The following is a 23,138-nucleotide window of genomic DNA, read 5'->3' on the forward strand; positions in this document are numbered from 1 at the left end:
GTGTGACAGTGTTAACATATTATATTTCGTTTCGCACGCAAATTTGACAGTCATCACATATGATCAGTTATTCTACATGTATTAATTTTATTTATTTATTTATTTATTTATTTATTCATTGAACTGGTGTTTTACACCGTACTCAATAATATTTCACTTATACGACGGCGGCCGGCATTATAGTAGGAGGAAACCGCGCAGAGCCTGGCGGAAACCATCCCCAGGTTGCTGGAAGACCAATTATTAATTACAGCGCTGTTCATGATGATGGCGGAGACGTTGATCTGTTTTGATATCTCGCTGTTAAAACTTTTAATGTTCAAAATGGCGACTGCGTCTTAAGCGTGTCACGGTAGACTAGCTTTTCAGGATGTGTATGTGATCTATGCCCGTACGTGCAGGCTTTCGGGGAGCAGACGAAAGAAAGTTGATAGCTAGGCAGCAGTAACGACAGTCTGTTACCCTTGTTTTATTCGTTACGATATCATATACGGTAATGAATGAACGGTCATATAGGGGTCGACTTTTTAAAAGGTCATAGCCTCCCTCGTCTCTTTTAACTTTCGGAAAGCAGTCGGTGTCATCGTAAGTACAGCGGAATTACCGCACCAACTGAAGACTGCGTATGTGAGCGGGGTTACACAGTACCTACGAAATAATCAGTGTGAGAGAGAGAGATTGGGCGAGCGATAATTTCATGAATAACATACTGCTAGCCCAGCTTGATTTCTCACTTCGACAGCAGGCTAAAAGCTCCAGCTCGTCAGAGACCTCTGACCGCAATACAATGTGTTGACAAATGGCTTCTGCTATACACTTTCTGAAGGGACACAGTTCGCGATCCAATCCTCACACGGTGAGTGTCTTTGACATATACATATACGAGTATATCTATTCCTTCTCTAATTTTCAACAACGGCACATGTTGTTGCATGGCCTGAAATATATGATATGACTAGCAATGACCGGGATGCACTGAACTTGCACTTTATGGCTGGACACCGCGGTCATGGCTCTGCTCCCCACCCCCCCAATCCCCAACCCAGCTGTTCACCTGTATATCTGATATTTTTTATGTTCTTCCACCAAAAGGATGTGCAGGGTTTAGACACGAACTGTATAATTTACAGCTTAGGGGACGAAAAAATATTTCGGATTTTACTTTTAATTTTTTTTTCGTGGCTTTTTCGCCTTTGGGAGACCTTCTAAGCTATTTAAATATCGGACCTCCAAACTTTGTACACCTTATGGGGCCTCACACATTCAAAATGGGACGCTGAATTTATTAGACCGTATTCATGACTGTACATGTACGGTGGTACATGTATGTATGCTCGAGGTTTAACTTCATAGCAAGCTATAAAGTTTAACGGAAAGTCTGTTGTCTGGGTGATGCTAATGTATATTTGATTAATTATAATAACATAACAATGTGTCATATACAACATTATATCCTGCTAGTCTAATACAATCTTTATGTTGAATTAATACCATAGGTGTGCTACATTTAAAAGAATCATCTACAGGAATAAAATAATACATTCTAGCACCACTCAAACAACAGACTTTCTGTTAAATTGAACAGATAGTTTTTTTTTAGAATACCGTGTACATTTGGATATTGCAATCTGCCCTGATGACTGCCATATCCCTCTCTTATTGTACAGCTACATATGTACGTGCATTTCATTACCCAGATAACGAGTCAATGTTAGTTACTTATTTCATTGGTGAAACACAAAAGTGATTTTTTTCCCTGTTTTTATACGAGCTGGATTGCCAGGGTACTGTATTTGAGCAAATCACAGCCCCCTTTGCCGCCAGGTGCGGCACACTCTCTTAAAACTGAAGTGTTACCTATAACACTGTAAATATCACCAAGCTTGACTGCACTTATAACAGTTACATATATGTGACAAGTTTATATGAAGTGCTAATTTTTCAACACTCTTCAAAGGTGTTCATATTTCAACTTCATTAAAAGTGTTAAAAATGTGAACGTTTTGGTGAGTTTAAAACATTTACACTTTATAAAAGTGTAGTCACTCCTCGTGATCTTAAAGTGTTAAATGTCGCACTTGAGTTTTAATAGTGCACAAACAGTCTTCGTTAGAGGTCTGTGTTGGGTTTATGAAGAGCCACTGTCTTGACATTTTTGATTTTAGGGTAAAATAAGATGACAAACTGAACACCCTTACTTGAAACTCAAGTGTTATTTATTGTACTGTCATTATTTATTTATTATTATGATTTATTAATACATTTGACCATGAAAGTCGTGACGTGACAAGTTGTATATGTTTAGCATGAAGTTAAGCACGGCAGTCGTTTGCTCATGAAATGGAAAAAGAACGAAAAGCAAAAAAAAAAATAAAATAGGGGAAAAAAGTAAACAAAATGAAAAACAACAAAAACAAACAACGACAAAAAAATGAATTCTTCTAATAATATTCTTTTTGAATTCTAAAAACTGTGCGTATGTTCCGTAAGTATTGGAATATACTTTTAGTGCTGCTCATATATCAAAGGTAAAAGATCAAAACTAAAAGGGTTTTAAATGATGCGAGCCGAATCGGCGAAGAGGGGAAAAAGATTGCAATATTTAAAAAAAATGCCTTGTTGTGCAAAATCTATGGTCATGATATAAAAGCTTTCAGCGTCTAACCCAAATATTCACCTAGCGTGTAACCTAAAATGTCACCTGCACGCGTTATACAGTATGTATACCAGAGGCGATTTTTTACTGAGAGCATTTTCAAGGACTCCTTTATGCATATAATGTTACACATGAATCATAATCTAAAGTACATGCTCTTTATAATTTGGATTCTTAATATTATGTATATTAAAGTGAACTAAAATAAAGGCCTGACATGCTCTAATTCGTTCAAAGAATGAGGTTATCCAGGTTATTGGACGCCATAAGAACAGAAAGAAAAGGCCATTGCCCGATCATATAAGCATATGCCTCGTACCATTCACAGGCAATATAAAAATAAATGTCCGTTAAGTATGAGAGTAAATGTCTCTTGAGTATAAGAGTAAATGTCTGTTTAGTGTGAGTGTAAATGTCTGTTTACTACGAGAGTAAATGTCTGTTTAATGTGAGTGTAAATGTCTGTTTAGTTTGAGAGTAATGTCTGTTTGGGTGAAAGTAAATGTCTGTTAAGTGTGAGAGTAAATGTATGTTAAGTATGAGGGTAAATATCTGTTTAGTGCTGCTGTTTATCAAGGCGTTTTTTTTTTTATAAGTGTCATCGGATTCTGTCAGTAATGGTTATTTCACTGCTTTGTGATATCAAATACAAACGTGTGTAGACTATATGTAAATATTTTGCGTTGTCAATCCTTTGATGAGAGATTTTTCTTTTTGTGTTATCACAATACAACGGAATCATGGCTATCAGTTAACACATGTTGAAAGTTGCTACCGGCCCGGATAGCACAGTTGGTAGAGCGTCCGCTTCAATCCTTGATCGAGTCACACCTAAGACTTTAAAAGTTGTAAGTTCCTCGTTTGGCGTTCAGCATGAAGGGGATAGTGCAACGACTGGTTGACCCGTATCAGTATAATGGCTCGGGCGGGGCAGCTTACTTGCCTTCAGTAAGTTGTCTCAGTGAAGCAGCACTAAATAAAAGAGCGGTGGAAATCCGTCCTGCAACAAGGAGGCACATTACACGTACATGCACCCTAAGGATTCCTTCGTCGCCATGACAAAAATTGTTGAGTACGACGTTAAACCCCAAGCACTCACTCACTTGAAAGTTGCTCAAGCTAACTGAGACACCACTAAGGTGGAGCACAGCATCAGTGCGACTCACCTCCACTGGAGAGTTTCACTAACATTTGTTCTTGATATGCACGAATTCCTCAAGTTATCCGATGTTTAAAACCCTCCTATGACGTAAAACTATCCTTACATCGATGCATTACTGTTAAGGACTTCGCTATTGGCACAGGTCTGGAATGCATGCGGCAGGCATGCCGGAAAGTAACAAATCTGTGTGGTTTAGCATGCAGACCTAACGACACACATGTGGTTTTAGCCATGCATGTAAATACACGATTGTCAGCAGGGTGGTTTATAGAGGTATGTCCGTGCTACGCCCCATTCCTTAAGATGATGGCGCCTTAGCTCCTTCGGGACGTTACACTGACATTACCCTGTACACAGATGTTTCAGGGCAAACATTTAGCATTGATCCAGCCGTAAAAATGCGCTGAAATATTTATCTTATTCTATTGAGAACTAAGGATATATATATATATATATATATATATATATATATGAAGGCAGGGATGTATTGTGTAATGTTGGAGCAGAATCATTGGACCTGCCTGTAAACAGATATACAGCGACCCAATCCGTTTCATCGTGTAAAATGTGTCCATGCATATGTATGTACAAACATTGTGACCTTTTGGATTTTCCTTAAGCTGGATATACACAGTCACATAATTAGCTCTGTTTGCCCCAGGGGATCAATTAGCCCTACGGTAAATGGTGTAAAAATACTTTATTGTTTTTTATATAATAAATGCAGAGTAATGAAAGACAATTCAAACGTGTCATGATGGCCTTGAGGATTATTGAAACAAAAAAGCAGTATATATATCCCGTCTGTGTGGTGACTATACTGTATAGACGGCGTCACGGTAGGGTTATGATAACTGCGTGGTTCCCAATGCAAATTTCCCCACAGCGTTGAAGTTTTTTTTCTTTTTGCTTTGTGTGTTGCCTGTGTGGACTTTAAGGCAAATCTCTTCAACAGTATATTCATATACCATTAGACCTACCCACGGGCTCTGTCCGGTTAAACACCAGTGAAATAAATAAATAAATAAATAAATAAATATACCCTTATGTTCTATTGACAACCTCTACTATCACCCTGTATGCATTTGCCTCCCTGAATAAGCTATCCTCGGACTGAGGGCTAGGATTTCCGTTGTTAGTGAACAAGACCATAACGACCTATGACCATTACGGAACAGGCCGATGGCGGGATGAGGTAATAATGGAACAAGACGATAGAGGGACATGGTGGAACACGTCTACAAATTTGTATTTGCTGTTATTACTGCATGGCTGAAAATTTCCCAACTGTAAAATTTAACACCAGTCATTGAATTGCCTTTTGATTTTCGGACCTCAGAATGCTGGTGTTGTTTTGCTGCACAGTTCAAACCAGAACATCTCCTTCATGGCCGCCAGGATGGTCATGTCATTGTGTATCGTCCTTTCACACGTCATCAGTGTACTGTGCTGTCAAGTGTCCTTACTTGAACGTCAAAACTATACTGTGTTGTAATGTAATTTCACTTGAACATCTTAGCTATGCAGCCTCTCTGGAACATCATACCCATACTATATTGCCATGCGACCAGCCCCAATAGCACAACTGGTAGAGTGTCCGTTTCGAGAGGAGGTAGAGCCAATGTCAATCCTGGGTTGAGTACCAACTAACTTCTTCGCTTGGCGCTCAGAATGAAGGGGATAGTGCAAAGGCTAGTTGACCCGTGTAAAATGGCTCGGGCGGGGGCGCCTTACTGGCCTTCGGTAAATCGACTCAACGAAGCAGCACTAGATAAAAGAATGGCAGAAATCCGTCCTGCAATGTTCAAGGAGACACAATACATGCACTCTGAGGACTCCTTCGTGGTCATATGACTGAAAAATTGTTAAGTACGATGTTAAACCCCAATCACTGACTCACTAATTATATTAATATGTAAAGTCACTGGAACATAATAATTCTACTGTAACCTCACGGGAGCATAATAACTATATCATATTGCCATGTAGCCTCACAGGAGCATAATAACTAGATCATATTGCCATGTAGCCTCACGGGAGCATAATAACTATATCATATTGCCATGTAGCCTCACGGGAGCATAATAACTGCACAGTCTTGTCATGTAACCTCACGGGAGCTTAATAACTATACCATATTGTTATGTAGCCTCACGGGAGCATAATAACTGTACTGTCTTGTCGTGTAACCTCACGGGAGCTTAATAACTATACCATATTGTCATGTAGCCTCACGTGAGCATAATAACTGTACAGTTTTGTCACGTAATATTACGGGAGTATAATAACTATACCATATTGCCATGTATCCTCACGGGAACATCATAATTGTACTGTCTTGTCATGTAATCTCACTGGAACATCATAACTATACCATATTGCCATGTAACTTCCCTGGAACGTCGTAACTATACCATGCTGTCCTGAAATCCCACTGATCATTACTGGATCTTACTAGGTCAGTGGAGTAAAATTACTGTAGAGGAAATTACAGCTCCCGGTGAAGTTACACCTTCCATGCAGGGAAATTAAAACTCCCGACGAGTTCCGAGTCGGACTATACCTATAAGACATTAAAATAGGCAATCACGGTATACATGTACTTTATTGCCTTGGGGATGAGCCTGAAGAACTAGTCGGCGGCGATGTCAGTGCTGTGCCTGGGCTCTATCACCATGTATAGTCTTTTACATGGCGGGCCAGCGAGATAGTACTGTAGCAAACGAAAATTCTCAATGGCCTAAGCATCACGCAAAAGATCGAAATCTACTTAAACGCAGGCCGCTAATTAAGTGAATGGCCTAAGTTTTAAAGATAAAATGTGATACATCAGGCCGACAGGCTGACCAACCGACCGAAGGACTGACCGACAGGCAGACAGAATGCGGTCTGACCGACAGGCAGACAGAATAACTTTTAGAGGTGCTTGTCTTATAGCTGAAAATGTTGTCGGTATGACCTCGGCCAACTTGGAGGTGAAACCTTCGTGATATGGCAGAGAAAACGTTGCATGTAGCGTTAAATTCAGCGTTAATAAACAGACACTCTCATCTAGTAACCCTGCAGCGGAGAGCGTTAATCAAATGAACGGAAAAGTAAATAAATCATAGCTGCACACGTGTCCAGACAATTGTTGTTTATACCAGGCGAATATTGATCAGTTACCAGCAGTTGTGTTGTTGGATGAACAGGTGTTGCATATAAGCCTAGAACCAATGGTGTGTATGCGATGAGCGAAACATGAGCTGGTTATTCTACATGAAATATCGCACGGATTGGTACATGCATAACTGAATGAATGCTTATATGGCTTAGCGCCATTTCGACAATATTTCAGTCATATCGTGGCGCTGGCGTGTCATTGAAAGTCGGTGAGCTGCTCAACTTTTCTCTTGCGCAGCTGTCTGGGCAAAAGATGTGTCGTTTCTATAATGAGGTGAGATTACCATCGGTTGCGTTCGCAAATTTCCCTGCATGGACCCGGTTTCCCATCTGGAACAGGGCGTTAGTTTTGTGTTGGAATTTGTAAATGTTTTACACCGGAGCTTATGTTACGTGGAAGGTCTGCAGTAGCCTGCGGGTGGTCGTGGATTTCCATCCCCGCTCTGCCAGATTTCCTACCGCCATGATACTTACCGCCGTCGTAAAAAGTGAAATTTTCTTGAATACCGCGTAAAACTGCAAAGAGAAGTACATCGTGTAAATAAAAAAATAAATAAATAAATAAATAAATAAATAAATGAAAACTTACTGTTACTTACTTTGAACATTGGCTGTCGAAATCACTGCTGTCAAACGGTAGTCAGGTCTAACCGCTTAGCGAAATGGCTCCTAAACCGTTCCAAATAATATGAGTGCAAGTCCAGCTCATGTTGGCTTCCTCTCCTTCCGTACGTGGGAAGGCCTGTCAGCATCCCCCCCCACCTCTCCGCCCCTGCGCTCTGCCCGGTTTCCTCCCACCATAATGCTGGCCGCTGTCGTATAAGTGAAATATTCTTGAGTACGGCGTAAAAACACCAAGCCTTTCCTAAGCTGAATTTTAGGTATGGTACATGCACATGTATTCAAGCGTGAGAAAGGCTTCAAGATTTAACCCAGGCAACCCATCTCCACTGTCAGCCAGTCAGTGTCGATTTCCCAGTAAGGTGTGTATTTACCATCATGGCGCATGTCTTCGCTATATACAAAATACGTCACGTGAGGTGCAAGTTACGACCCAAGATTTCCAGTAAAACTCGGGTACGTTTCACCGCTCACTGGCGACTCGTGTCTGAACAGAACTGACCAATGTTCTTTCGTAATGCTTGGACAATGCGTTACCAATTTACCTAACTTAAAAATTTCATCGCGAAGGCAAGAATGAACAACTAACTGCAAATCGTCTCAGGCCTGAATTACTTTAGGCGAGGCAGGGTCCTAAATATTCTAGCTAAACAGCCCTGGGATGTAAAGAATACATAAAACGGGATTACGGTTTTCATGATGCGTTTGCTTGTGGTCAACCTGATAGATTGGAATCATCGAAATGGCAAAATTTTCCTTATACAGTAGTTATTTGTGAAAAAAAAAAGAAAAAAAAAAAGAAGTAATGTATATCGTCATATAACATATATATGAGGATTTCCTGTCACCAGTGCCGTTTAGGTTGGTTATAGTCGAAAGTTATACACCCCTTGTTTCTTTAATCTACATGTGCATGTAGCTTTTATTTGGTCATATGCAAGTTGTGTCAATCATATAGTAAACAAATGAAATGGTAGATATCTCGACAGACTGTGTAGTATGGTGTCTCATCACCCACGTGAACAGAGAACCTTTCATTGCCGGTTTTGAAACATAGTTCAGGTTAGGTGCCACCTATTTTTGTAATTAGTTTAATTATTTGCTGAATTATCTGGCCAGTTGGAGTAAAAAAGCGTGTATAGACAGATATAATAGAACACCATTTGCGTTTATGTCTTAAAATGAAGATTACGTCTTTTTTTTTATTGCCGGGAGAATATTGTCGACACATCAGAAAAATGTCTGAATTTGTATTTTTCGTATCAAAGACTGGCATGAAAAGTTTAATAAATAAATAAAAGACTTTTTTTTACTGGAATTTGTGATGGACTTGCTTTGCCGTTTTTAAATCCCTGTTAATTTGGCCTCACCAGTTTAAACAACAGCTGTCGACTCTCTGTATTGTGTTTACAGTCGTTTCAGGCAGAATTTCACCATTTCAGACTGTTTATTTTCTCAGACACCGTTTCAAACAGATTTTATTTACCCTTTCAGGCATATTTAGTACATTGTATACTTTTTTCAGAAATATTTTGTTCACCATTTTACATTTCAGCCTAGAATGATCCTGACCACATCACGCTCAGCCTGAGCTCGTGAAAAATGACGACTTTAGAAAAGAAACAATTAATCGGCTCTTGGAAGAATGGCCAAGTGAACGAGGCATATTTGGAGCCTAGTGCTCCCCCATTAGGCATCACCACCCCCTCTACACAGTCTGCGGGATCAGGAGAACCCAGCGACGGACTCATACCACTCCAAGATTCAGGTTTGGTAGAAAGCAGTGGCGTCTCTGAGAGAAAAAGGATTTTACCCCCACCGGAAACAGAAGAGAAAGGCAGAATAAAGTAAGTATTATTTCTTTTTTTCTTTGCACTTTGATTTGTGCTTTTGTTTTTAGTAGGTTTTCTTTTTATTTCTTATTCCTTGTAACGTTGACTTATCATTACTTATTAATTATTTGATTGGCGTTTTACGCCGTACTCAAGAATATTTCACTTATACGACGGCTACCTGCATTATCGTGGGAAAGCCCGGGGGAAATCCATGACCATCCACATGTTGTTGGCAGACGATCCGACGGCCGGCCGGAGAGGAAATCAGCATGAGCTGGATTTCAACTCACAATGACCGCATTGGTGGGTGACCCCTTGCCGCGCTGACGTGATAACCCCATCGGCCACCACTTTTGATTAAAATGCGGTATAACGTAATGGTGTTAAGCTATACTTGTTACCAAATACCCAATTAAGTCGGTCTCAAATGCAGATTGTTTTTTTTTTAAATTCTCATTACCAATATTATATTTTGCAGTTCTTTTGAGGCATTTGTCCACATCGTTCGATGTCACGCCGGGTCGGGCTTGTTAGGGGCAGCGAGGGCTGTCAACTATGCAGGGCTCGTGGTAAGATCTGCGGGATTATTCTTGTGAGTTAGTCCAGCATTTTATCCCACAGCTATTTGCTTTTTCACACTTTTTGGGTTTTGGTAAATTACAAGAATGATACCTAGGCACATATCCTCATCACATGTCAGATCCTCAACCGGATTTGTATTATTTGGCAATGAATATATAATCTAAAGGCTGTAAACTCTGTGTTGTATTAGTGTATTACCCTGGTGTGAGAACCTCTGTTTTCATCACATGGGTCATGCAATGTATCAACCGTTTGTCGCACAATGACACACCCCCATTTGTTCTTTGATTGGATTGTATTATGCCAAGAATTCTTCACTTACACGACGGTGATCTTATTTATATGTAATTAATTGGACCCTACCAGAGGGATAACACCGCTTTCTCGCCAGAGTTTAGCTGACAAACATTCTGATGTAAGGCCACATATTTTAAAACAGTTGGAAATCGAAGTCTTTAGTCACTAAAGGCGAAAAAAGTCCTACTGTATCATGTGACCTGTCAAAAATGTTAGGCAACTCTTAGTGATTACAAGTACTATGACATAGTCGTCGCAGAAGGTTATTAAGAGTAGATGAACGAGGGAGAAAATTGAGTAGTTGAACGTTTATGAACTTGAGAAGTTTCTAAAGGAAAGAGGTTTTATTTGTTTCTCTGGAACACGGTGGAACAGGGGATCGGTAAATTAATAAGTTACTTAACATAATACAGTAGGACTGGTTTTACCTTCAACGACAAAGGAGTTAAAACTCGAAACTCGCCTATTGTCAAACTCGTTCTTGTCCATAGAAATAAAGCAAATCATCAACACAAAATGAGGAAAATCTCAATGGCTCGTTAGCTGTCGACGGTCTTCAGGTTACACAGGGATAGGTCTTCCGATTTTGTAATATACAACTTATTACAATTACTAAATCTTATTACTTAATCTCTCGACTTATTTCTTTTATAAAATGCAACTTTTGTCACACATGTAGAGAAAAGAGTAGTTCGTACTGGCATGTCACGATACTGAAGTTTTAATCAATGTATTTGTATGGATTAAATTAACTGTATGTTACAATGAAACTAGCTGTTTCCATGACATTTGCGAATTGGTGTATCATTATATTCCGGCATCATTCAGTGTAGTACTGAATATTCAAACGGTTAGTTTTGCCAGTTTAAAACAATAACGTAACATTACTATCACACATGGTTGTCTTCGGTTTACCAGATCCAGGGATGATCTCCCCTGAATACAAAACATTGCCGTAGTTATCCTTGGGGCTTAATGGGGCGTAGCGATATCTTATCTCACGATTTGTGTGGATTGCAAACACTTTATATGTTCACCTTCTATACATCCGGAGATCAGCGTTAAAATGAGAAGTCTGGACCCATCCCTGCTAAACATTAGGAAGTAGGCCAAACAAGTCACTGGCACGGCGCGATGTGTTATTCAAGTGAGGCAGCATGCACCATAAATGTGTTAGTATTGGGACTGTTTTACTGCAAGGGTTTTACTGCGTCTTTGTTACTAAAATATTGCTGAATGCAACAATCCCGAGGCAAACAAACAGACATTTAATGTAACAAACAAATCAGTCCCGGTCTCTCTCTCCGCAGGTCGGCTTTTTCCTGTTCATCGCTAGTGGATTTCTGGTTCTAACTGGAATGCATCTAATCTTGTCATGCGCACGACGTCTTGGGGAAAGGTATTTATTTATTGATTTATTTTATTGTTGTTCAACGCTACAATAAAAAATTGTTCACTTATAGGATGGCGGTTAGTTTCATCGGTGGAGGAAACCCATTCCTTTGGGATATTATCTCAGATTTACTATTATTGTGGCTGTATCATAACGATGCTTTTGGCCTCAGTTACGGTTACTGTGTTTTTTGCTGTTACAAGCGGTTTTATAAATCGTATTGTCGGTCGGTATATCGACCAGCTTGTCTGTCCGTCTAATTGTTGACCTCATATCTTTTCGCATGTGCCTTCCACATATCAAAGGCCTGAGTGATATCTGGCAGCCTGGCCTGATTTACATGTATTTACCCTTGAAAATGATGGCAATTAAGCCAGATGACCTTTTTATGAGTTTTATTGCACTGGATTCTGAGTAAACCATATAATGTTTTTTTTTTTAATAAAAACGGGTAACATTTAATTGAAATGAAGAGCGAAATTAATGTCAGCAAAGGGAGACTACTCCTATAGGCATTATTATAGGTTAAAGAAAAGTATGTATTTGTTGCTCGTTTAGAAACTTTCTAAAACAGGATCCATGATGCCAGTGCATGATTTTGTGCTCAGTCGAAGGCAAAAATCCGTGGATAACTTTGTCCTTAATGTTGTTGACAGACACGCAGACAAATAAACGCGGGCAAATATGCAGCCTCATAATTGGCAGTGGTAAGAATAAGTAAGGCGGATGGTTAGGCTGCATCCCACAATGTGACGGCATGACAGGTTTACCTTACCTGTCACAAGGAAATCACATATCGGACATAGAGAAATATACTAAATATAAATATAGACATTTAGCAGGAAACCGAAAATATACTAAATATAAATATAAACATTTAACATGAATCCAAAGAATAAAGAACATATCGATTTTGTTTTGATACAGGCTTCAAATAGATCACACCGCTCTGACATATCAGGATATTGTCGAAATGGTGTTTTTAAATGGGTCCCCGAAGGTCCGGAAGTTTGCCGTTATCGGTCGGTGAGTATGCGTATGCGTATGCTTAGGGTTTTACGTCATGCTTAACAATTAACGACGAGGAATCGTTAGGTGTGTGTACATGTAATCGGTCGTTAACTTTTAATGAGATCACAACCAGACTAAAATTCTGATACTAATATGGCTAACCGCTTGCTGCCGTTGCCATTGGCCTTTACTGCTGCAATTAGTCAATAGTTATTTATTTATAACCACAGGTTGAAATGCCATATATATAAAGATTTGTCTTACGACATCAATAATACTGTTATTGTGTCAAAAAGTGCTACATCAATGAACATACGGACTAACCGTCGCTGGTATCACAAGATTCGTATATTTAACTTTGCTCTAAAAAAAGCACTGTTATACTAAGTGAAAAAAACTGCACTCTGGAAAAACGTTAAGTTATTTCTAATCTAAAAACACCATTTATGAGTTTGCAAATGTTGTTAATGACTAGTTTAATGGGAAAAAAAACGATATTTTAATTTGCAACAACGCTAACGCAACCAACTATGGAGGAAGCGAATTTAGAATGGCCAGTTTCCCTCCAACACCCCAGACATTGCACATGACCTGTTTCCCGACAACTCTTCAAGCACCAATCAACTGGCTCCTTTAGCAGACAGAAATCAACACGATTAATCCACACCTGTTACCATGCACAGATCATCGATATCAGACTTACCGTAATAACAATATTTAATTGCTGTTTCTTGAACAGTTGGTGAATATAATATGGAAGTTAAATATAAACAAATTAAAGGAAAACGCCAACTTTAAATAATATGCCCATATTCTGAAGGATGTTCACGTGTGATTTTTATTTATTTTTTTCATAGCATTTAGGCTATGTAGTGGTTTTTTAGTGCCATTTTGAACAGATTGATGCAGGGGGATGTCTTGGATTCTTTTTAGTTGCTAACCAGACTTTAAGTGTTATTTTTCCACTCTGAGCACATTAAGTACTGCATGAAGACGTGTAAGTTGAACACAGTGTAATGGAGTTTCGAATTCGAACTCAGAAATTTTAAACAACTATTTTTGAGCACATTACTATAACATGGGCGTTTGCAAAAAAGTTCCACTGCAAGTAATTTAATCTGAACGAACGATGGAGACAATTGAGGAGCTGTACGTTCGTGAACTTAAGAAGTTCTTACAGGGAAAAAACGTTCTTAAAGAATGAATGCTTCTGGTTTCACGCCGTTTTTCTTAAAGAAGTGTCATTTGAGTCTTTGGAACACGGCGAAACAGGTGATCAGTAAATTGAAATCAGCAAATGTTACCTAACATTTTTCACAAGTCATATTATACAGTAGGACTGTTTTTACAAAAAAGGACGAAAATTCGAAACTCCCTTATACTGTAGCATTCAGAGCATATTTAGCAATGAAAAAAAAAATCGATGACATCACTGTGCTTCATCAGCCTGTTCAATATGGTCAAAAACAGTCAACCGAGGGACCTTTATTTGCGTTTTATCCATTGTGAAAAAAATTGCATAAATTTCACAAAATGCGACGGCGGCCAGTATTATGGTGGGAGAAAACCGGGCAGAGCCCGGGGGAAGCCAGCATGAGCTGGACTTGAACTCAAAGCGACCGCATTGGTGAAAGCTTTATAGAAATAGCTATAACGTAGACCCTGTTTACAATCCGTAGATACACGAATTGGTAAACTTTTAGAACTGATGCAGTGCGATAAATAACCAAACGAATCTTTTTGGAGAGGCTTCACACAATCTTTGGTTGGTTAGAACTAACTATACAGTACAGTAGTGAAGTAAAGGATAAAGACCTTTCGGAACGGTCAATCAAGAACACGCATTTGACCAGTCATAATCAGCATTTTAGCAAGTAGGTCAACCGGATGTCCCACACATTGGTTCCGAATGTTCAAATGTTTTGTGACGTCACAAAAGCTTAAAATGTGAAATGGAGTGAAAAGTAACGTTATCATGAGAAGGGGTGGTGGGATATTGGCTGTGGTGTATCCGTCCATAGCGCCGCACGCTGCTGTTTTAAGAATAAGGCCCAGCTGATATTATAATAAATAAAGCTTTATAGTAATAGCTTTTTTAAAATGCAACATTTTGTACTTTTACAGCCGAACATTTGAGTCATGCTGAGGAAATAGTCACTCATGTTAGATCCATTAAAATTATGGATTAAACATTTTATGTCTTTGTAATGTTAGAGTATGCCTTTTTCCTGTCCTTGTAGATCAGCCTCCATCTTTTTCTCGGCACTGCTACAGTTCGGTGTTTGTGCATTTTTCTTCGTGGTGGTCGGTGATGGTGTCAAGCAGGTAAGATATGACGTTATTCTACTCAGGAATGAGGGACCTTTCCCGCGTAAAGTGATGGAGTACCTTTCCCGCGTAAAGTGATGGAGAACCTTTCCTGAGTAAAGTAATGGAGAACCTTTCCCGTGTAAAGTAATGGAGAACCTTTCCCGTGTAAAGTTATGGAGAACCTTTCCCGCGTAAAGTTATGGAGAATCTTTCCCGTGTAAAGTGATGGACAACCTTCCCCGAGTAAAGTGATGGCGGACCTTTCCCGCGTAGAGTAATGGAAAATTTTTCTTATGTAAAGTGATGGAGAACCTTCCCTTAGTAAAGAAATGGACAACCTTTCCCAAGTAAAGTAACAGAGAACCTTTCCCGCGTAAAATAATGAAGAATCTTTCTCGAGTAATGTAGAACAGAATCCTTCTCTCGTAAAGTCACAGAAAACCATTTCCGCGTAAAATAACAGAGAACCTTTTCCACATAAAGTAGTGGAGAACCTTTCCAGCGTAAAGTTATGGAGAACCTTTCCAGCGTAAGGTAATGGATAACCTTTCCCGCGTAAAGTAATGAAGAACATGTCCCGAGTAAAGTGATAGAGAATCTTTTCCACTTAAAGTAATAGAGAACCTTTCCCAAGTAAAGAAATGGACAAACTTTTTCCGCGTAAAAACCTTTCCCGCGTAAGGTAGTGGGGAACCTTTCCAGTGTAAAGGAATGGCGAGAAGGAGGGGGGGGGGAGGGTCCAGGGTAAAGTAATGAAAAAAATTTCCCGTGTAAAGTTATGGAGAACCTTTTCCAAGTAAAGTAATGGAAAACCTTTCCGGCAGTAAAGTAATGAAGAACCTTTCCTGAGTAATGTAGAGCAGAATCTTTCCCGCGTAAAGTAAAGGAGAACCTTTCCCAAGTAAAGTGATGGAAAACCTTTCCCAAGTAAAGTGATGGAAAACCTTTCCCGAGTAAAGTGATAGAAAACCTTTCCACGTAAAGTAATGGAAAACCTTTCCCGGGTAAAGTGATAGAAAACCTTTCCACGTAAAGTAATGGAAAATCTTTCTCCAGTAAAGTAATAGAAAACCTTTCCCCTTTTGAAGTATGGACAACTTTTCCCGCCTGATGTTATGGGAAGCCTTTCCTGCGTAAGGTAATGGGGAACTTTTCCAGCGTATTGTAATGGAGAACCTTTCCCGCGTAAAGCAATGAAAAACCTTTCCCTTCTGAAGTAATGGGGAGACTTTCCTATGTAAGATAATGGAGAACTTTTCCGCCTAAAGCAATTCGGGTCAAAGCTGTGTGGTGTATTGTTAATTATTACTTCAGCGATAATGATTAGTGGCCAAACTGGTAACGCAGTACTTACATTTATGTATTACAAGAGAGCATTGGTCAATCCGTCTTGAAACAGCGATGAAATTGCACGAGAAAAGGTATACTCCAATACGAGGGTGGCCCATATAAAATCATAAGTATGTGTTATCGTGTTATCATTCAAAATCGGTAATAAAATTTCTAAAATTTATAAAGTGCTTCGCATTGTAGCTTTTTCAAAATTCAGAATCATTCTAACATGATATAGAATATAGGTACAAGGCTGTTCCTTACTGAAAAGACCAATAATGGTAATTACAGAAAATTTTACTAGTTTAGCGAATACTATTTTTTTTGCCGAAAAGCTTTAATATTGCCTGTTTAATACGCTTACTGCAATATAGTTAATTGCACTTTTAAACACATCCACTGTGATCATTTGTTTATCTTTCATCGGTTTTTTTGTTGTTCAGTTGTTTGATGACTTTCTGGACATACATTTGGACGTCCGTATTTACATGGTTGTGATGTTGGTCTTGTTGATTGGACCAGCCTTCGTCAAGAGACTCGACATCCTGGCTATATTCTCAGGGATAGCTAATGTTTTATTTGGTACCTGTTTGCTGATTGCCCTAGGATATATTGTGCCGGGTCTTCCACCAATCACTACCCGCCCTGCATACACTTCCGTCTGGTCAGTTCCAATGTTTCTTGGACAAGCCCTGATGGCTTTGGAGGGAATTGCCGTGGTAAGTTGGCATTCTTTTTACTGTAGTTTTATAAGTGGGTATCACCCGCTTTTGGAGTCCTAGTCAAGCTCATGCTTTCTTACCTCACCAGTCATACGTGGGAAGGTCTTCCAGCTACCCGTGTATGGTCATGGGTTTCCCTGTCCTCCCACTCTAATATTGGCCGCTGTCGTGCAAGCCAAATTTTCTTGGGTATGGCGTAAAACATCAATCAAATAAGAAAATAAATAGATATTGCAGGTTTTGTTTTTTTTTCTCAGTTCAGATAGTTAGGCGTATAGTTAGGCATGTATATGGCCTGAAATGTTGATTCAGCTTTGTTAAATGAAATGTTTGTTAGTGTTCGATGTAACCTGAATATAAGTAAACTGAGTAAGGAAGTGTACTGTAAACTAAATGTATTCTCAATGTATTATGTATTTACAAAAATACAAAATCTGTATTGATAAGATACAGAGTACGACAAAGAATGGCAGGTCCGTTTCGATAGTGTGACGATCTCTCCTTGACGCTTGATGGAAATTAGGTTATTTGATGTGCATGATATAAAATATAAAGCTCAACACCAGTGAGAGTACACGACGACAGAGTGATAGTGGGCAAATATTCACACATATTATTTATTTATTTCATTGGTGTTTTACGCCGTGCTCAAGAAAATTTTACTTATACGACGGCCGCCAACAATGCGGTGGGGGGGGGGGGGGGGGGGGGGAAACCGGTGTCACACGTATCACCAGTGAAATCTGCATGCCCTCTTGTCAACTGACCTAAGTCAAAGTTTTATTCGTATATATTTTTATTGTATATATTTAAAAAGTAGCAACGTACACGCTCCTCTGGTACCATAACTTAATCAGAATTAGGTAGAATTTTTTAATTACTGTATTGCCACTAAATTTTCCTCTTATATGTCGAAATATGTTGTGATCGTTATTCAGATAGTTCCTGTCCAGAATAAAATGAAGAAACCGGAGAAATTCTCAAGCATTTTCGGTGTGCTAAATTTGGGCTTGTCATTTGTCATATGTCTTATGACCGTGCTCGGTTGCCTTGGCTACTGGAAATATGGACTGGACACAAAGACGAATATTTTGTTGAATTTACCCGCTGACCAATGGTAAGGGTAATGTGTAGATCGAACGGGAAACTGTACTCAATTATGGCCCATGACCAAGATAGACAGGCGCCATCTAGATATTGTCTAAGGGAAGATAATTCGCTGATCAGCCCAATACTCTTTGCTGAGGTCTAGAGACATTAATGTTCCCTACTACGCATGGCAGTAGGAAACCATGTGCAGAACATACAGTAGCAGAACTCAACTGGTTTCCCAATACAACTATGTGATGGGAAGCCTTGAGAGCTTGTAAGATTGAACCATTAACGGCAGCTAACAGTAACCATACACAGTATTTAGTGTCGTTGAAATTACGGGCTATTAAGTCTTTTTGTACTTAGTTATAATGAAATAACTCAAACTTGTACTGAACCACAAAAAAGAAGAAAAAAGATGTGACCCACTGAATCATGCTACTGAGTCACCCCCCTTGAACAAAATTCAGATCTCTCTATGCCTATCTTGGTCATGGGCCATAGCTGAGTATTCAGGGGCGCAGTTCTTGTCACAGCTGTATATGAGGGAATGGGTTATGATTTTACCTGAAACGGTGGACAGTGAAATTTAAGGGTACAAGTGATTGCATGGGGGATCATGTTTGCTTGACTGAAAATGGTTTAACGTCACTTTGCCCATTATCATGGTCAATTTACAGTGGTGTCTGTCTGTAAGAGAACGGCCTAAATATCGTCTAGGTTGAGTTCCTCAAACGATGGCGAAGGCAGAATAATATGATACCCTTCCCAGGATACAGCACAACATCAAACTGACCAGTATACCCCTTGTCCTCTCAAGTCCTATCGCCTGTATTTCGCCAAGGAATCATTTAAATAATGATGGCTGTATCTGTCCCACAAAACGACATTGCAATTAAGTGATGACACTGCTCGCAATGGCGAAACCTTGCGACATTTTTTCTTGGTTGAATCCGTAATTCACAATTATAGGACCGGCATGACAAATGTTAGGGAATGGACTTCATCGGCTACCAGTCGTCAGTATGGCTTTTACGGGCACTCATATCAGCATGAAGTCAACAATCCTAAGGTATCAAATGTTGTTACTATGAGCACTGCACAATCATGCGTTCTCGATGATTCCTTTTGTAGACACGCTACATTCTCGTTACATGTAACGCAAACATTATACTGGGGGAATATAACTGTAACAAGTATGTGTGACCTTTATTCTCTTGGTAGGGTAATATTACAAACCAAACATGCAATCTCCTCATTCCATCCAGTTTGGAATTAATTTACTAAACGTTAGTTTATCTTGCTAGACAGTTAGCCAATTGCTGAGCAGAAAGCAATGGCGCCATTATGCGCTTTCTAAATGTATATCCTAAGTTGTATTATTTACTGAGCATTGGTCCTGATGGACCGTTTATGAAATGTTTCTTGGATTTATCTAATTTACCATATTTGTCATTCTTTATATTTTTGTGAGGTATCACTGAACACTTGAGATATTTACCTCAATGTATGAACTTGCAGATAAACAATTAAATTGTGTTATATTCCTAGCACAGTATAGTTCAAATCCGAAACGTGATGGAAAATTGTATCTACTGGTCCTAATTTTGTGGAATGGCTGCGTGTTGAATGGTCTACACGGTTGACATATTACTAATGATTGTGCGCCTTAGTGAGGTCGCAGGTTCAAAACTCAGTGTTGTTCAAAAAGAAATGAATTTTCAGCACTAAAATCTGTATGTCCAGAATGTGTACCGTATGTAACCACAATTCTGTTCTACAAGCATGTATAACGTTCTGTGTTTCTCTTCTTTGACCAGGTTATGCTTGGCAGCCAAAATAATGATGCCCCTATCAATACTGATGACCTACCCCATACAGTTCTACTTCATCTTTGTGATGATATGGCCGCCAGTCGCTGACCGCATCCAGTCTCCCTGGCTCCTTGGGAACGGAGAGTACATCCAAAGAATGATCACTCTAGTCCTTACATGTAAGTCTGTATTTGTGACAGGAAATGGACCTACACTGAAGAAACTTTGTTCGCCGAAAGAGATTTGTTCTAAGTAATGTAAATATATGTGTCAAAACAGATAATTGTCAGCCAACCGTCAATCAAATTGGATGTTGAACGTTAAGAAAGTATGTAAAATACGATTTACAGTTTCATTGATGTGAAAAGACTTAATGAATGTTCTAGGCGAATGATTCAGATCGTGTACCTTGCTAGTATATAAGTTGCTGACAATCACTGTATGTATCTAACTCGTGGTTCGATTGCAACTGTTCTTATATCCAGCTTGCATGGCTCTCTCAATCAACGCCATAAAAATACATACAGCCCTTAGAAATTCCCTGCTATAACGTTGCAGTACTTGTGAACTATCTCTTTGTTTTATGAGCAAAACTATACCGAAACAGTGATACATTACATAAAAAAGCAAAAGATTACACCGTTAGGACGGACTGCTTTCAGACTTGTTATGTTCCCCATTATTTTTAAGCTTCCTTGTCGTATTTATGTTATAATGTAACATCAAACAATAATGGAGGAGCTGCCAAAATAATTTGAACGACTGATATGTGTTGCTTTAAACTTGTCCTATCAGTTGACGGAGCTCATCATTGTTATCCAAGACAACAAACATTACAGAAGAAGCAGGTTCAAATCCATTTTGTCAAGTACCTGGTAAATTTTATTGAGAGCAGAATCTACCGGTATTTTTTCTGTTAATTTTACTCTTCTCGGAACTAAGGAGTACTGCTACGGCCGATCCGTCCGTCCACACGTCTGTCTGTCCCCCAGATCTCTGACGTTATTTAAAGGAAATGTATGGACTCTTATACTCAGAATAGATTAACAGAGGCATTACTTATGGATAACAACTCCTGGATTTATTGTGTTGGTGACGTTTCGATGTAGGTCCTTACATCGTTATCAAACCATATGAACATACAGAGATACAAGACAACATATATACAGTAAGAGGGTGAGTGGTGTCAAAAACAGGCAACAATGTAACATAGATATTAACTTCAGGGTTAATGGCTTCAGGGTTTAAGGCGGTCACTGTCTAATCTGATGAGGTCATTATAGGCGCTCGGTAGGTGGTACCCGCTGTCTCGGTGAAGCTGTGGATTGTGTCGTCGGATCATGATGGCTTCTAGCAGTTTCCTTCTTTTACAGTCTGACTGGTTGTTTTGTAGGGTAGTTTTTCCGATTCCGATACCCCCCACAATTAGTGGAGAGAACGATCAGCAAAACCCTCAATCCGGCTAACAAGACCAAAGCAACGAGACCCGGCCACCCCAATATATATATAACCATTCCGTATATAGGGACCCCAAGCTACCAGATAAGATGACTCCTGCATGACAAACTGAACATACAAACAACGTTTACCTCCGCCTCTAACCTTAAAACCCTACTCAAAGCCAATGGAAAGAAACAGCCAACCCATAGGGAAGAACCCAAAGAATCTGTGTACTGCATTAATTGCGATTGTCAACAGCAATGCATTGGAGAAACCGGTAGACCACTCAATATCAGAATTGCAGAGCACAAGGCCTCAGTAGAAAAATTAGATGGAAAATCAGCCCTCAGTGACCACATCAGAGCCCATCCAGAACACCAACTCCAATGGAACACAGTTCATACCCTACAAAACAACCAGTCAGACTGTAAAAGAAGGAAACTGATAGAAGCCATCATGATCCGACGACACAATCCACAGCTTCACCGAGACAGCGGGTACCACCTACCGAGCGCCTATAATGACCTCATCAGATTAGACAGTGACCTCCTTAAACCCTGAAGCCATTAACCCTGAAGTTAATATCTATGTAACATTGTTGCCTGTTTTTGACACCACTCACTCTCTTACTGTATATATGTTGTCTTGTATCTCTGTATGTTCATATGGTTTGATAACGATGTAAGAACCTACATCGAAACGTCACCCACTTACTTATCCATAAGTAATGCTTCTGTCAATCTATACCATCCCAATTCCTAAATGCCTCTGAAAGAAGTCTTATACTCAGAAGATCATTGGGACTCGCGCATGTGCCTGTTGCCATTTTCAGATCTATCCTTGTATTAATTTGTATACTAATTCGCTTAATTTACATAACTGTCGTCATTTTATCACCGCTCTATCTCGGAACATATTAGAAGGAAATTCTTGAAGTTTTGTTCTGTTGGTCATCTGAAGTTGCGCTTTTCTTAAACTTTGCACCAGTACATGAAACTGCTTCGGCCTTCCCTTTGGCTTGTGTTATTTCCCTTTTCCTCTACATATTCTTTCTTTTCTTTTCAGTCGCATGTGCGGCGTTTGTTCCTCATCTCGATCTATTGATGGCGTTGTTTGGCTCCACATGTGCTACGTTCCTGGGTTTTATTATCCCAGCCACTGCTGACATTGTATCCCGTACATCGGAAGGAGATCGTATAACAGTGCTCCACCTCGTAAAAGATGTCATGTACATTATATTTGGAATATTCATCTTTTTGTCTGGGTCATATTTAGCAATGAAAAGTATTATAGATACCTTTTAAATGTATTACCTTTGTATAGGTGCAATAAAAGAGAGATTGAATAAGTTTACATGCAGATAAAATTGGCGTTGTGTTTACTAATATTATTTATTTTTTATTCCATATATTCCACCTTTATAATCAGATGTATTTGGCTTTATGTTAATTAAGATTCATTGTTGCTGGACGTGACTCAGTGGTAATTTGCGAGACTCTCAACCCGCTGTTACAGGAAATTAGGGATCAATTCCGCTGTTGTCAAGGTATAAAGCAGTAGCCAATGCAAGTGATGCCGTTTTAGAAATATTATCTTTTTTTCTGAGAAGATCGCCCGTCTACCACCCCCAGTATGGACTACAAGTGTACACGTTACATTTAGGAAAGCTTATCACTAGCTTGCCAAAGATCGGTTTTTTATACCCGGCA

The 23,138-nt window shown here is 39.4% G+C and overlaps 1 protein-coding gene across 1 annotated transcript; it reads left to right on the forward strand.

Annotated features, from left to right (window-relative positions):
• Positions 1–773: 773 nt before the first annotated feature.
• LOC135473310 (proton-coupled amino acid transporter-like protein CG1139) lies at positions 774–22,784 on the forward strand. Its single transcript, XM_064753158.1, has 9 exons — positions 774–856; positions 9,157–9,448; positions 9,915–10,005; positions 11,626–11,714; positions 14,960–15,044; positions 16,805–17,080; positions 18,022–18,200; positions 19,996–20,168; positions 22,495–22,784. The coding sequence occupies exons 2-9, from the start codon at positions 9,204–9,206 to the stop codon at positions 22,731–22,733; spliced, it is 1,377 nt and encodes a 458-aa protein (XP_064609228.1). The 5' UTR covers positions 774–856; positions 9,157–9,203; the 3' UTR covers positions 22,734–22,784.
• The last annotated feature ends 354 nt before the right edge of the window (positions 22,785–23,138 follow it).

Source organism: Liolophura sinensis, chromosome 8 (genome assembly GCF_032854445.1).
Source record: "Liolophura sinensis isolate JHLJ2023 chromosome 8, CUHK_Ljap_v2, whole genome shotgun sequence".
Classification (NCBI taxonomy): Eukaryota; Metazoa; Mollusca; class Polyplacophora; order Chitonida; family Chitonidae; genus Liolophura; species Liolophura sinensis.